At 43.7% G+C, this 15,187-nt stretch overlaps 1 protein-coding gene across 1 annotated transcript in view; it reads left to right on the top strand.

The window, feature by feature from the left end:
- Window positions 1–15,187, top strand: part of LOC129824479 (unconventional myosin-IXb-like) — an 81,329-nt gene that overhangs the window by 47,681 nt on the left and 18,461 nt on the right. The window contains exons 23-32 of the mRNA XM_055884182.1: window positions 1,851–2,033; window positions 2,417–2,504; window positions 4,397–4,603; window positions 6,273–6,403; window positions 6,531–6,634; window positions 8,112–8,284; window positions 8,782–8,889; window positions 9,993–10,163; window positions 10,335–10,376; window positions 13,612–13,723. Of these exons, the coding sequence (XP_055740157.1) occupies window positions 1,851–2,033; window positions 2,417–2,504; window positions 4,397–4,603; window positions 6,273–6,403; window positions 6,531–6,634; window positions 8,112–8,284; window positions 8,782–8,889; window positions 9,993–10,163; window positions 10,335–10,376; window positions 13,612–13,723 (1,319 nt within the window). The remainder of the gene's footprint in view (window positions 1–1,850; window positions 2,034–2,416; window positions 2,505–4,396; window positions 4,604–6,272; window positions 6,404–6,530; window positions 6,635–8,111; window positions 8,285–8,781; window positions 8,890–9,992; window positions 10,164–10,334; window positions 10,377–13,611; window positions 13,724–15,187) is intronic.

The following is a 15,187-nucleotide window of genomic DNA, read 5'->3' as shown; positions in this document are numbered from 1 at the left end:
AATAGATGTTATATTTGAGCTTCTTCAAAGTAGCCACCTTTTTGCCTTGATGACAGCTTTGCACACTCTTGGCATTCTCACAACCAGCTTCACCTGGAATGCTTTTCCAACAGTCTTGAAGGAGTTCCCACATATGCTGAGCACTTGTTGGATGCTTTTCCTTCACTCTGCGGTCCAACTCATCCCAAACCATCTCAATTGGGTTAAGGTTGGGTGATTGTGGAGGCCATCTAATGCAGCACTCCATCACTGTCCTTCTTGGTCAAATAGCTCTTACACAGCCTGGAGGTGTTTTGGGTCATTGTCCTGTTGAAAATCAAATGATAGTCCCACTAAGTGCAAACCAGATGGGATGGCGCATCGCTGCAGAATGCTGTGATAACCATGCTGGTTAAGTGTGCCTTGAATTCTAAATAAATCAGACAGTGTCACCAGCTAGGCACTCCCACACATCACACCTCCTCCATGCTTCACAGTGGGAACCACACATGCTGAGATCATCCGTTCACCTACTCTGCGTCTCACAAAGACACAGCGGTTGGAACCAAAAATCTCAAATTTGGACTTATCAGACCAAAGGACTGATTTCTACCGGTCTAATGTCCATTGCTCTTTTTTTCTTGGCCCAAGCAAGTCTTTTCTTCGTATTGGTGTCTTTTAGTAGTGGTTTCTTTGCAGCAATTCGACCATGAAGGCCTGATTCACGCTGTAACGGTGGTCCTCCTCCTCTTCAACCGAAAAGGAGGAGTAGTGATGGAACCAAGATGCAGCGGATTGTGAAGACATGATTTATTAAAGAAAAACACGAAAACACGAACTTGACTAAACTAACAAAATAACAAACGGTGTAGACAGACCTGGACGACGAACTGACATAAACACGAGAACGCACGAACAGGGAAAATAGCCTACACATAAATTCACGATGAACAAACAAACCGAAACAGTCCCGTATGGTGCGACAAACACAGACACAGGAGACAACCACCCACAACGAACACAGTGAAACAACATTCCTAAATATGACTCTCAATTAGAGGAACGCCAAACACCTGCCTCTAATTAAGAGCCATACCAGGCAACCCTTAAACCAACATAGAAACAGAAAACATAGAATGCCCACCCAAACTCACGTCCTGACCAACTAACACATACAACAAACTAACAGAAATAGGTCAGGAACGTGACACACGCATTCTCCTCTGAAGAGTTGATGTTGAGATGTGTCTGTTACTTGAACTCTGTGAAGCATTTATATGGCTGCAATCTGAGGCTGGTAACTCTAATGAACTTATCCTCTGCGGCAGAGGTTATTCTTTGTCTTCCTTTCCTGTGGCGGTCCTCCTGAGAGCCAGTTTCATTACAGCGCCTGATGGTTTTTGCAACTGCACTTGAAGAAACGTTCCATGTTCTTGAAATGTTCCAGATTGACTGACCTTCATGTCTTAAATTAATGATGGACTGTTGTTTCTCTTTGCTTATTTGAGCTGTTCTTGCCATAATATGGACTTTGTCTTTTACCAAATAGGGCTGTCTTCTGTACACCATCCCTACCTTGTCACAACACAATTGATTGGCTCAAACCCACGAAATGAATTCCACAAATTAACTTAACAAGGCACACCTGTTAATTGAAATGCATTCCAGGGCACCTACCTCATGAAGCTGGTTGAGAGAATGCCAAGAGTGTGCAAAGCTGTCAAGGCAAAGGATGCCTACTTTGAAGAATCTCAAATCTAAAATATACAATGTAGAAAATAGCAAAAATAAAGAAAAGCCCTTGATTGAGTAGGTGTGTCAACTTCTGACTGGTACTGTAAATCCAATCCATATTATGTTTTTTTTAACAGGGATGGAGAGGGGGCGCTCACCAGCCTGTCCCCTTACACAGGCACCCTGGAGCGCTACTCCCACTTGGAAGATATCAAGGAGCATGCAAAGAGGTGGAAAAGCAGGAGGGAGGGAAGACATCCGGAGGACTCCAGCCCTGAGATCCAGCGGCCCAGGGATAAACGCATGGCGGGGTTGCTGCTGTATGACATATTATTATGTGATGTTATCATAATGTTATGTCCAGTGGTGAAGTGGAGAGTAAACGCCATTTATGCACCGGTGTTGACTCACCTATTGCGGGAAAAGGCATTGAAAGTATAGGGAGCGTTACTTTACTCACCGCGAACATCGTTTACCCACCTATTTTCTTACCGCTACATCACTGGTTAGGTCATGTCTTAGTGTTTCTCTCAACCAAGACCCTTCAATGTCCCCTCAATATGATATTGGATCACTAGGTAGATATACATCAAGTTGTTTCTTTCCCCATTCTCTGTTGTATCTTTCTTTCATCAATATCTGATAGCAATGTCTTGAATTCTAACAGAGTTTACAGTTGACATATTTCTATCTCTTAACTCAGGAACCGAGGGAAGTCTATCTCGCTGGACAACGTGTCCAAGCTAAGCTCCTCAGGGTCAGGCTCGGACAGCTCTTCCTCCATTACTGAGGTACTACTACTCTACTATTGTTCCTTCATGCACGTTAGATATGTATTACTGAGGTATTCTTTTCTCGTAATGTAATTATTACTATTACACTACTACACCATTACGTATCACAGCTCTCCCTCTGCCACTGAGGTACTCTGGTCTCATACTGTATGTGACTGTCATTAATGTTATTCTATTGCCTCATTACTTATCACACACACAGGTACAGTTGATGTCGTAAGTTGACATACACCTTAGCCAAATACATTTAAACTCAGTTTTTCAAAATTCCTGACATTTTAATCCTGGTAAAAATTCACTGTCTTAGGTCAGTTAGGATCACCGCTTTATTTTAAGAATGTGAAATGTCAGAATTATAGTAGAGAGAATTATTTATTTCAGATTTTATTTCTTTCATCACATTCCCAGTGGGTCAGAAGTTTACATACATTCAATAAGTATTTGGTAGCATTTCCTTTAAATTGTTTAACTTGGGTCAAACGTTTTGGGTAGCCTTCCACAAGCTTCCCACAATAAGATGGGTGAATTTTGGTCCATTCATCCTGACAGAGCTGGTGTAACTGAGTCAGGTTTGTAGGCCTCCTTGCTCGCACACGCTTTTTCAGTTCTGCCCACACATTTTCTATAGGATTGAGGTCAGAGCTTTGTGCCACTCCAATACCTTGACTTTGTTGTCCTTAAGCCATTTTGCCACAACTTTGGAAGTATGCTTGGGGTCATTGTCCAATTGGAAGACCCATTTGCGACCAAGTTTTAACTTCCTGACTGATGTCTTGAGATGTTGCTTCAATATATCCACATACATTTCCTGCCCCATCTACTTTGTGAAGTGCACCAGTCCCTCCTGCAGCAAAGCACCCCCACAACGTGATGCTGACACCCCCGTGCTTCACGGTTGGGATGGTGTTCTTCGGCTTGCAAGCCTCCCCCTTTTTCCTCCAAACATAACGATGATCATTATGGCCAAACTGTTCTATTTTTGTTTCATCAGACCAGAGGATATTTCTCCAAAAAGTACGATCTTTGTCCCCATGTGCAAACTGTAGTCTGGCTTTTTTATGGTGGTTTTGGAGCAGTGGCATCTTCCTTGCTGAGTGGCGTTTCAGGTTATGTTGATATAGGACTCGTGTAAACTTCTAACCCACTGGAATTGTAATTAAGTGAAATAATCTGTTTGTAAACAATTGTTGGAAAAATTACTTGTGTCATGCACAAAGTAGATGTCCTCACCGACTTGCCAAAACTATAGTTTGTTAACAAGAAATTTGTGGAGTGGTTGAAAAATGAGTTTTATCATACTTGCCCAAACCTACATGTTCCCGCAGTATCCATACTCATCTTGTTTGTTCTCAATTTAAAAAATATCTAACTTATCATTTGGATATTTCTAGGGCTTGTTATACTTCATGCCAATTGTTCTGTTTTATCTGTAGCCCACATTTTTTCAATACTTAAATAATAATGCCTTTGATTCATCCACTGTCTTAATGATCATGTGATTTCCAGGTTTTAAAGTGAAATGTAAAAGAAATTCTGCTTCATATTCATCATCTCCAGCACCACCAACATATGAAGTAAAAAAAAAAATGTAAAAAAGAATATTCCCAATTAGGGAACGTTTTTTTATTTTTTATTACTGATGACAAAAGAATGGTCCAACCCACTGCACCCTCATATGCCATGTCTTGAAATAGTTGGATTAAAAGTAAACTTACATTGTAAATCTTCTGATAGCCACTTTCTAACTCTTAAGAAAATTCTACATGCTACCACCTGTTTCAAAATGTATTTTTCCCATTTTGTTCCTATTGAACACAACCCTTGGACAGTGAGGGGTCTCTCAGTCCCTCAACTCACCTGTGCCTCTTGACCTCTCCTGGCCACCATAGGTCAGGGTGCGCTCCCGCAAGCTGCCCAATCACAAGCGGAGGTTAGCCTACGCCCGCAGCGGGCTGATGTTTAACCTTAAGGGGTCCCAGGAGAGCGAGTTTTGGAGCTTCCCCCTCCCCCCCATGAGCCCCTCACCGGGGGTCAGTGGCATGGGCCAGTCCAACCAATCAGAAGTCAACATCTGTCCACGCAAACCTGAGGTCCAGGTACCAACCAGCCTGACTATGGAAAACTACTACGGGCCCTGGCACTGCACGCTGACTGACTCTTGCTGTGCATGCACTGCAGGCTTTGTGTATGTTAAGACAGGGTCTCATCTCCGCTCGTCTCACAGTGCTCGGCTGGATGGGTCTGCAATGTTCTACAGTGTTCTGCGGGTTCTATATACTGGCTTCTCTTCTTCAGTCCAGGGAAAGACCCAGAAAACAGAGCTAGTCACAACCATGAACCATCCTCTGCCACCTAAACACAGTGGCTGGATGGCTCTGGTTGCTGCAGCTTGTTTCTGACCTTTTTTTTCACAATGTTTAGGCAACACCATCAAAACCATGTACAGTTCACATCCCAATGATACAAGTTTACTGTTATGGGAGTAGTAATGGGATTAGTTCCCCAGTTGTCCTTGTGTGTATTCCCTCTTGGTAGAGAGAGAGAATAATTGTTTTGTTCTACAAACTATAGCCTCTCATATAGCACACAGGTTTGTGGCAATCAAGATACACACTGAGCCTCCCGGGTGGCGCAGTGGTCTAGGGCACTGCATCGCAGTGCTAACTGCGCCACCAGAGTCTCTGGGTTCGCGCCCAGGCTCTGTCGCAGCCGGCCGCGACCGGGAGGTCCGTGGGGCGACGCACAATTGGCATAGCGTCGTCCGGGGTAGGGAGGGTTTGGCCGGTAGGGATATCCTTGTCTCACCGCGCTCCAGCGACTTCTGTGGCGGGCCGGGCGCAGTGCGCGCCAACCAAGGGGGCCAGGTACACGGTGTTTCCTCCGACACATTGGTGCGGCTGGCTTCCGGGTTGGAGGCGCGCTGTGTTAAGAAGCAGTACGGCTGGTTGGGTTGTGCTTCGGAGGACGCATGGCTTTCGACCTTCGTCTCTCCCGAGCCCGTACGGGAGTTGTAGCGATGAGACAAGGTAGTAATTACTAACGATTGGATACCACGAAAATTTGGGAGAAAATGGGATAAAAATTAAAATAAAAAAAAGATACACACTGATAACTAATATTTTCATCTGTGATGGTCATTGCTGCCCTCAATTGGCTACAGCAAAAAAGGTCATAGGTCAGGCGGAGGTTAGGCTCATGATGCTGCTGAAGGTGTAAACATGGGTTAAGAGGGAGTTTCCACCGTATTCCTTTATCTCAGTGTAACGGATGTGAAATGGCTAGCTAGTTAGCGGATACGCGCTAGTAGCGTTTCAATCATACGTCACTTGCTCTGAAACCTAGATGTAGTGTTGCCCCTTGCTCTGCAAGGGCCGCGGCCTTTGTGGAGCGATGGGTAACGATGCTTCGTGGGTGACAGTTGTTGATGTGTGCAGAGGGTCCCTGGTTCGCACCCGTGTCGGGGCGAGGGGGCGGTTTAAAGTTATACTGTTACATCAGTCCATTCCTTTGACGTCCATGGTGGGAGATTACTGTAAGAGAGCACTCTTCGGGGAGCAGGAAGGGGGAGAGACTGAACTCGGCTATGGGTGTGGTGGCTGCAGGCAGACAGGCGTTCCTGCTGGGGAATGGGTACTAACCAATGATGTATATACATCCGTGATTGATTATGCTATGTATTGGCGCCCGTGTCGGGGCGAGGGGACGGTTTAAAGTTGTACTGTTACATCATACAATCTTAGATGTTCAGTAATTGTTTTCCCTCAGTTTCAGAAATCTTCAGATATTACCACGGATGTTGGAAGGTTCAGCCTCCCAGCCAGGAGTACCAATGAGAGCCAGGAGTACCAATCAATCATCAAAGACTACAGTCAATCCCAACCGGCCACACTTGAGAGGTAAAGGCGGGAGGCTGTAAGGAGGCTGTAAAACCATAATTGATTTTTTAGTTATTTCCTGCATATTGAATGGAGATGATACTGTGTTCTTTGTCATGGTTAAATGTTATCCTTTTGTGTTCCACAGGCTTGGATTTTTCAGTAAGATTAGGAAGAAATGGCCCAATAGAGAGGCTCAGCCACCTGAGTACGGGAAGGGGACTAATGCGAATACACAATCTGAAAAAGAAGGTACTGTAGTCCTGCCCCCTACAGCAAACTGCTCACTGTGCCTTCCAGCTTTAGGGCTCTATTTTAGGCTGGCGTTAAGGTGGCGCTAGTGTCAAACGCACATTAGTTTGCAAGTTCATCATGTAAAAACTGGGGCCGTGCATTTTCCAGCCTGAATGCCAGGTTTGGCAATTTACCTGTCTTATATCAGCTCGCTTTCGCTCAGATGGGCAGGGTGGAAATATTTGCGGTGTGTCCTTAAAAACATGATCCAAATTAGTAATTTCAGGCAGCGCTGATAGGGATATTTAAGGCCAACCAAAAGCTGGTTCTAGCGGTAACAAAGTTGGTTATGACATGAATTTTGACAGCGAAACCTCAGCCTATCCAGCTGTGACGCACACTGCCCATATGCGCATGGAACAAGAGTAGACTAATGTGCTTTTGGTGCCTGTAGACTTCGTATATAGAAAGAAAAAAGTGTTTCCCCCATTTTCGGTTTATTTGATAAAAAACAAAGCATAGCCTCCCCTCCTCTCAATTAAGGTTGTTTTTGTCTGCCCAATGTAACCTGGAAGTAGTCAAGACTGTTGATAAAGGGTTTAACTCCCGAGACCACTTGGAAGTAAATCTTAATCACCAAAGCTTTATTAAAATATCACGTTTGAGAGGAATCAAACAGATCCATTTTGGATGTGCGTCCATTGGATGTGCGTCCATGCAGATCCATTTTGGATGTGCGTAAAAACCCTCCATAGTGTGTTGTTTTTAATATTATATGCCCACGGGGAGAAATGATGGTGCCTGTAAGTGTGACATAGCCTATTTAAAACAAGTTGTTGTTTTTGATTAGAATTAGTTATTTTTAGGCCGTAACAATAATGAATTTAATGTTGCTTATTGACCATGTTTGGCATGTCCATGCTCAGCCATAATGAAATGTACAGTAAGCCTAGACCCTATTTCAGTGTGAATGCTATTGAAGACATACAATTACTTAGAACAATATGGACTGCAAATGGGTTCAAGTTAACCTATTTAGCAAAGAGGGGATAGGTCTACATTTAGTTTCTGTAAGCCATTTAACAAACTATAACAGACTTACATTGAAATTGCAGTTGATTCCAAGGCAATACATAAAAGATTGTAAACACACAATCTGAAACAACCACATATTTTGCCATGGAGCACGTTCTGATTGGCCAGTGAGGGGCCAAGCCTCGACACACCCACACCTTGTTTATTCATCAAAACCCAGCCCTTTTGTGCCAACGTCAGCAAGGGCACCGATAATTCTGACACACCCCTGGACCTGTAGCATTACCGGTATTGTTTAGATTTAACGTTGCATTAGGTTTGTTAAAATAGAGCCCAATGACTGATACATTGTTTTGTGCCTTTCAAATCGTGTTTCTTTACTACCATCTAGTGGTCAATGGTATAATCTCAACCACATGTCCCCTCTAAAAGCACACACACATCCTTCCCTTACCTACAGCCATCTCTCCATACTCCTACCCCTTGTCGTGCGAGGGCAGCGGGCAGCCTCAAAACCCCACCATCAGGATCAGCCAAGCCTCGAGAGTTTCTGAGAAGTGGAATGCTTCTCTGGAACGGGAGATCACCAACACCAACGAGCTCCGAAACCTGGACGAGTTCCTGGGGAACCAGGTGGGATACCTGTCTCTCACTCACCTGGTATTCACATCAGGCTTAGGAGTTAGCCCTATTGCAACTGCATATTGTTTTATAAAAAAACAGTATCGTACTGCCTATTGGTTAATTAGGATGTGTTTTAGTCTTCAGAGTTTTTCAAGAGCAGTTATTGACTGACTAAGATCGCCCTGTCTTTCATTCACCATCTTTCTTTCTCACTCATTGACACACTCACATGTGTACTAATAATTCGGAGACATGGCGCCAAATAGACTTAGTGCACTAACATTTTCCTGCATGTTCTTGCAGTGCATCTTTATAACATACCGACTTACCAGTTCTGGTCAGAGAATCTGAACGGACCATTTTGGGGGGGGCCATTTTGAATGATCGATAATGATACATGTAGAGATCCATAAATAAGAATTTGTTCTTAACTGACTTAGTTAAATAAAGTTTCTTTTTTTTATGTAAAAAAGATCCATGTAACTTCATACCCACCATCTCTCCAGGTAAATGAGCTACGTACAAGGGCGAAGGAGCTGTCAGCGACAGAGAGCATCTTCCTCACAGCCACCATGCAGTTCAGAGAGACCATCAAGGGCATGTACTCCGTCTCGGTGAGTATACAAGTCTATCCATCGGACTGATCAAATCAAATCAAATGTATTTATATAGCCCTTCTTACATCAGCTGATATCTCAAAGTGCTGTACAGAAACCCAGCCTAAAACCCCAAACAGAAAGCAATGCAGGTGTAGAAGCACGGTGGCTAGGAAAAACTCCCTAGAAAGGCCAAAACCTAGGAAGAAACCTAGAGAGGAACCAGGCTATGAGGGGTGGCCAGTCCTCGTCTGGCTGTGCCGGGTGGAGATTATAACAGAACATGGCCAAGATGTTCAAATGTTCATAAATGACCAGCATGGTCAAATAATAATAATCACAGTTGTCGAGGGTGCAGCAAGTCAGCACTTCAGGAGTAAATGTCAGTTGGCTTTTCATAGCCGATCATTAAGAGTATCTCTACCGCTCCTGCTGTCTCTAGAGAGTTAAAAACAGCAGGTCTGGGACAGGTAGCACGTTCGGTGAACAGGATAGGGTTCCAAAGCCGCAGGCAGAACAGTTGAAACTGGAGCAGCAGCAGGGCCGGGTGGACGGCCAGGCAGAGACAGCAAGGGTGGTTCGTTGCTCCAGAGCCTTTCCGTTCACCTTCACACTCCTGGGCCAGACTACACTCAATCATATGACCCACTGAAGAGATGAGTCTTCAGTAAAGACTTAAAAGGTTGAGACCGAGTCTGCGTCTCTCACATGGGTAGGCAGACCATTCCATGAAAATGGAGCTCTATAGGAGAAAGCCCTGCCTCCGGCTGTTTGCTTAGAAATTCTAGGGATAATTAGGAGGCCTGCGTCTTGTGACCGTAGCGTACATGTAGGTATGTACGGCAGGACCAAATCGGAAAGATAGGTAGGAGCAAGCCTACTGATCTGGGCACCTTGAACACAGAGATCGTTTTATGGAGCTATAGGTATTTTGATAAGGAACTATGCATGGGGGTAATTAACCAAGTTCGAAAGGGTGTCTTGAAACTGGTTTTAAAATAGATTGGCATTCACTGCCCAAGACGGATGTAAAGATTTGGGATGGGCTATACTGTACATCAAATCACCCCCACACTCTTCATTAACCCTGTCCTCCTCTCCCATGTGTCCTCTCCAAACAGAAGCCCCACATTAGCTACAAGGGCTTGATGAAGGGCTACCAGAACCGGGTGTCCAGTCTTGCCGAAGCCAAGCAGCAGACTGAGGTCCAGTCGGTGGTCAACCTGTTCCAGTCCGTCCTGGATGGCTTCATACGGGGAGAGATCAAACGAGCGGAGGCTGGGCCGGTCAAGGTAGTTCTGAATAAACACACACAGACCATACACATGCACGCACACACACACACACTCACAACAGTTCTTTTACATTGCTTGTGAGCAGAATACACTTTTGAAAGTTTAAGAGCTGTGTATGTCATTTTAAGAGGTGCAGATGTTCCATGTCTACTTTTCAATGTGTTGCAGACCATGAAAAAGACAAAGATGAAAGGGAAAAAGAGCAAATGTGTAAGTTAAATTGTATGATAATAACCTCTGAATAGCACTGTCAAAAGTAAACCCAGATTAATGGTCCGGGGTCCTCATTTGTTTATCAGTGCATGGATTTCTCACTAAATTCTGGTGTATGTGGAGATTCTAGGATTTGCATGCACAACAAATGATTGGGATTTATCAAACTGTCGCACGCAACATATACACATTTTCATTGATAAATCAGAGCCATACTATATTTCTAGCAGTGGAGTAAAAATACTTTAAAGTGCTACTTAAGTAGAAATGAGTATCTGTACTTTACTTTTTATATTTTTGACAACTTACTTCACTACAGTCCTTAAGAAAATGATTTACCTTTTACCCCATACATTTTCCCTGACACCCAAAAGTACTTATTACATTTAGAATGTTTAGCAGGACAGGAAAATGGTCCAATTCACACACTTATCAAGAGAACATCCCTGGTCATATCGACTGCCTCTGGTCTTGCGGACTCACTAAACACAAATGTTTTTTTTGTAAATGGCGTCTGAGTGTTGGAGTGTGCCCCTAGATATCCATAAATTGAAAAAAAAAATTGTGCCATCTGGTTTGCTTACTATAAGGAATTTGAAATGATTTATCCTTTTACTTTTGATACTTCAGTATATTTCATTGCTAAAATATACTTAAGTATCATAAGTAAATGTAAAACCAAATACTTTTAGACTTTTACTCAAGTAGTATATTACTGGGTGACTTTTACTTGAGTCATTTTCAATTAAGGTATCTTTACTTTTACTCAATTATGACAATTGAGTACTTTTTCCAACACTGATTTCTACGCTCTTGAACAAGCGTTTACAACCCGCCTGAAACTCCCTCCATTCACCTTTTATGGTAACAAAATCTCCCTTATTTTCTGTATGATTTGGAGATGTTGGAACTGGGACATGACAGTATAAAAGAAAGAGCAATGGCAAATTTGATCACATTTCTGTAGAGCCAGAATGTTTTGATCTTTTGCAGTGACTTAAAGAAAAAATGCATGACGCCTATAGCGAGTGCCAAACACTGGCTGTGCATTCTGTAAGATTGGTTGTCTATTGAACAATTTAAAAGTAAATGCTGCCTACAGCCCACACTTCCATGAAAAATACGAATTGTTCAATATTTTGTTTTTCAATACATGATTGTGTTTCTATCTCCTGCCTTTAGTATAGGCTCTGAGATTGAATAGGGTATCACACTCCTATCGCACAGCAATACTGTAGCCTACCCATACTGCTAACAGTCTATTTACTTTCAAGCATTGGTTGGCTATTGAATGAGCGATGGATAAATGTTAGCCTAATATTTGTGGTGTGGTGGGACTAAACCAGTCATGTCAGTAAAGGAGAGACATGCCCTGCAATACGAGTATGATTTAGGCCTACAGTGCATTCGGAAAGTGTTCAGACCCCTTGACCTTTTCTACATTTTATTACGTTACAGCCTTGTATTAAATTGTGTGTCCCCCCCCTCAATCTACGCACAATACCCCATAATGACAAAGCAAAAACAGGTTTAGAAAGTTGAGGTATAAAAAAATAAAATAAAAATATGAAATATCACATTTACATAAGTATTTAGACCTTTTACTCTGTACTTTGTTGAAGCACCTTTGGCAGCGATCACAGCCTCAAGTTTTCTTGGGTATGACGCTACAAGCTTGGCACACCTGTATTTGGGGAGTTTCTCCTCTTCTCTGCAGATCCTCTCAAGCTCTATCAGGTTGGATGGGGAGCATCGCTGCACAGCTTTTTTTGGACATTTAGAGACTTGTCCCGAAGCCACTACTGCGTTGTCTTGGCTGTGTGCTTAGGGTCATTGTCCTGTTGGAAGGTGAACCTTCGCCCCAATCTGAGGTCCTGAGCGCTCTGGAGCAGGTTTTCCTTAAGGATCTCTGTACTTTGCTCCATTCAGCTTTCCCTCGATCCTGACTAGTCTCCCAGTCCTGCCGCTAAAAAAACATCCCCACGGCATGATGCTGCTACCACCATGCTTCACCGTAGGGATGGTGCCAGGTTTCCTCCAGATGTGATGCTTGGCATTCAAGCCATAGAGTTCAACTTGGTTTTATCAGATCAGAGAATCTTGTTTCTCATGGTCAGAGAGTTCTTTAGGTGCCTTTTGGCAACTCCCAAGTGGGCTGTCATGCGCCTTTTACTGAGGAGTGAGTGGTTTCCGTCTGGCCATAAAGGCCTGATTGGTTGAGTGCTGCAGAGATGGTTGTCCTTCTGGAAGGTTCTCCCACCTCTGCAGAGGAACTCTGGAGCTATGTCAGAGTGACTGGCTTGTCGGCCAGCTCTAGGAAGAGTCTTGGTGGTTCCAAACTTCATCCAGTTAAGAATGATGGAGGCCACTGTGTTCTTGGAGACCTTCAATGCTCCAGAAATGTGTTGTTACCCTTCCCCAGATCTGTGCCTCGACACAATCCTATCTCGGAGCTCTACGGACAATTCCTTCGACCTCATGGCTTGGTTTTTTCTCTGACATACACTGTCAACTATGGGACCTTATATAGACAGGTGTGTGCTTTTCCAAATCATGTCCAATCAATTGGATTTACCACAGGTGGACTCGAATCAAGTTGTAGAAACATCTCAAGGACGACCAATGGAAACAGGATGCACCAGAGCTCAATTTCAAGTCTCATAGCAAAGGGTCTGAATAGTTATGTAAATTGGGTATATTTTTTTGAATAAATGTGCTCAAATTTCTGAAAACCTGTTTTCGCTTTGTCATTATGGGGTAGTGTGTGTAGATTGAGTAAAAAATTATATTTAATCCATTTTAAAATAAGGCTGTAACGTAACAAAATGTGGAAAAAGTCAAGGTGTCTGAATATTTTCAGAACACACAGCATATAATAAAAGTAAAATAAATATAATAGGCGGCATGCTGCTATGCGATTCTCTTACCAAAGGAAAATTCATATTTTATCATTAGGGCTACGTTGTAATGTTTTTATTAGCCTATCATTATTATAATTCCTGTGCATCAAACACCACCATTTCCCCCAAAGAACAATATTTGCTTCCAATACAGTTGATCAACCATTAGAAGTTGTTCGTACGCAAGGTCTGAGATTTGCATGGAGATATGCACACTTTCCTGTCAAGTTCACGCAAGGTTTAGTATTTTTTTTGTCGCACGCAACTTTGATATGTAAGGTCCCAGGTTGCGTGTCATTCTCCCTATCTGATGTGTGTTATACTGTTTCAAGCCCAACAGCCCTCTAGATCACATGTTCAGTACGTACCAGGTGAACATCATGCAGACCTGTGACCTGTGTGGTTCCTACATCTGGGGCATGGAGAAGGCCTACATGTGCAGCGGTGAGTAGCCTATAGATAACACTGTCTATTGTTCACCATCTTAGAACATAAAACTAGAACATAGAATAACCAGTTTATTATGTACACCCATCTCGTACCGGGTCAGACACCCTTCTTTGCCTCCAGAACAGCCCGAGTTCTTCGGATTACAAGGTGTCGGAAACGTTTGTTGCTGAATTGGTATCAAGGGACCTAACGTGTGCCAAGACCACCGCCAACAGCCTGTACCGTTGACACCAGGCAGGATTGGTCCATGGACTCATGCTGCTTTACGCCAAATCCTGACTCTGCCATCAGCATGACGCAACAGCATTCGTCAGATCAGGCAATATTTTCCGAGTCCTCCACGGCCACCTGACAATCTGTAGGAGCGATACATTTTTGTGAACCTAATAAACTGGCCGGCTAGTGTATATTTATAACATAGATGAGAACATTACAACAGAAATATACACGATATATATACACAAGTATGTGGACACCCCTTCAAATGAGTGAATTCGGATATTTCAGCCACACCTGTTACTGACAGGTGTATAAAATCGAGCACACAGCCATGTAATCTCCATAGACAAACATTGGCAGTAGAATGGAAGAGCTGAAAAACTGAAGAGCTCAGTGACTTTCAAAGTGACACCGTCACAGGATGCCACGTTTCCAACCAGTCAGTTCGTCGAATTTCTGCCCTGCTAAGCTACCCCGTCAACTGTAAGTGCTGTTATTGTGAAGTGGAAACATCTAGGAGCAGCAATGGCTCAGCCGCGAAGTGGTAGGCCTAACACAATCTCACAGAACGGGACCGCAGAGAGCTGAAGCGTGTAGCGCATAACAATAGTATGTCCTCGGTTGCAACACTCACTACCGAATTCCAAACTGCTTCTGGATGCAACTTCAGCACAAGAACTGTTCGTTGGGAGCTTCATGAAATATGTTTCCGTGGCAGAGCAGCCGCACACAAGCCTAAGATCACCATGCCAAGCGTTGGCTGGAGTGGTGTAAAGCTCACCGCCATTGGATGCTGGAGCACTGGCAACCTCTGGAGTGATGAATCACGCTTCACCATCTGGCAGTCCGACGGACAAATCTGGGATGCCAAAAGAACGCTATCTGCCTGAATGTAAAGTTTGGTGGAGGAGGAATAATGTTTTTCATGGTTCCTTAAGCCCCTTAGTTCCAGTGAAGGGAAATCTTAATGCTATATCATATTCTAGACGCTTCTGTGCTTCCACCTTTGTGGCAACAGTTTAGCGTAGGCCCTTTCCTGTTTCAGCGTGACAATGCCCCCGTGCACAAAGCGAGGTCCATACAGCAATGATGTGTTGTATCGGTGTGGAAGAACTTGACTGGCCTGAACAGAGCCCTGACCTCAACCCCATCAAACACCTTTGGGATGAATTGGAACCCCAACTGCTAGCCAGGCCTAATCGCCCATCATCAGTGCCCAACCTCACTAATGCTCATGGC

This window comes from Salvelinus fontinalis, chromosome 26, assembly GCF_029448725.1.
Source record: "Salvelinus fontinalis isolate EN_2023a chromosome 26, ASM2944872v1, whole genome shotgun sequence".
In the NCBI taxonomy this organism is placed as follows: domain Eukaryota; kingdom Metazoa; phylum Chordata; class Actinopteri; order Salmoniformes; family Salmonidae; genus Salvelinus; species Salvelinus fontinalis.
Note: the sequence above shows the minus strand (reverse complement) of the source record. Positions and strands in the feature narration are given on the sequence as shown.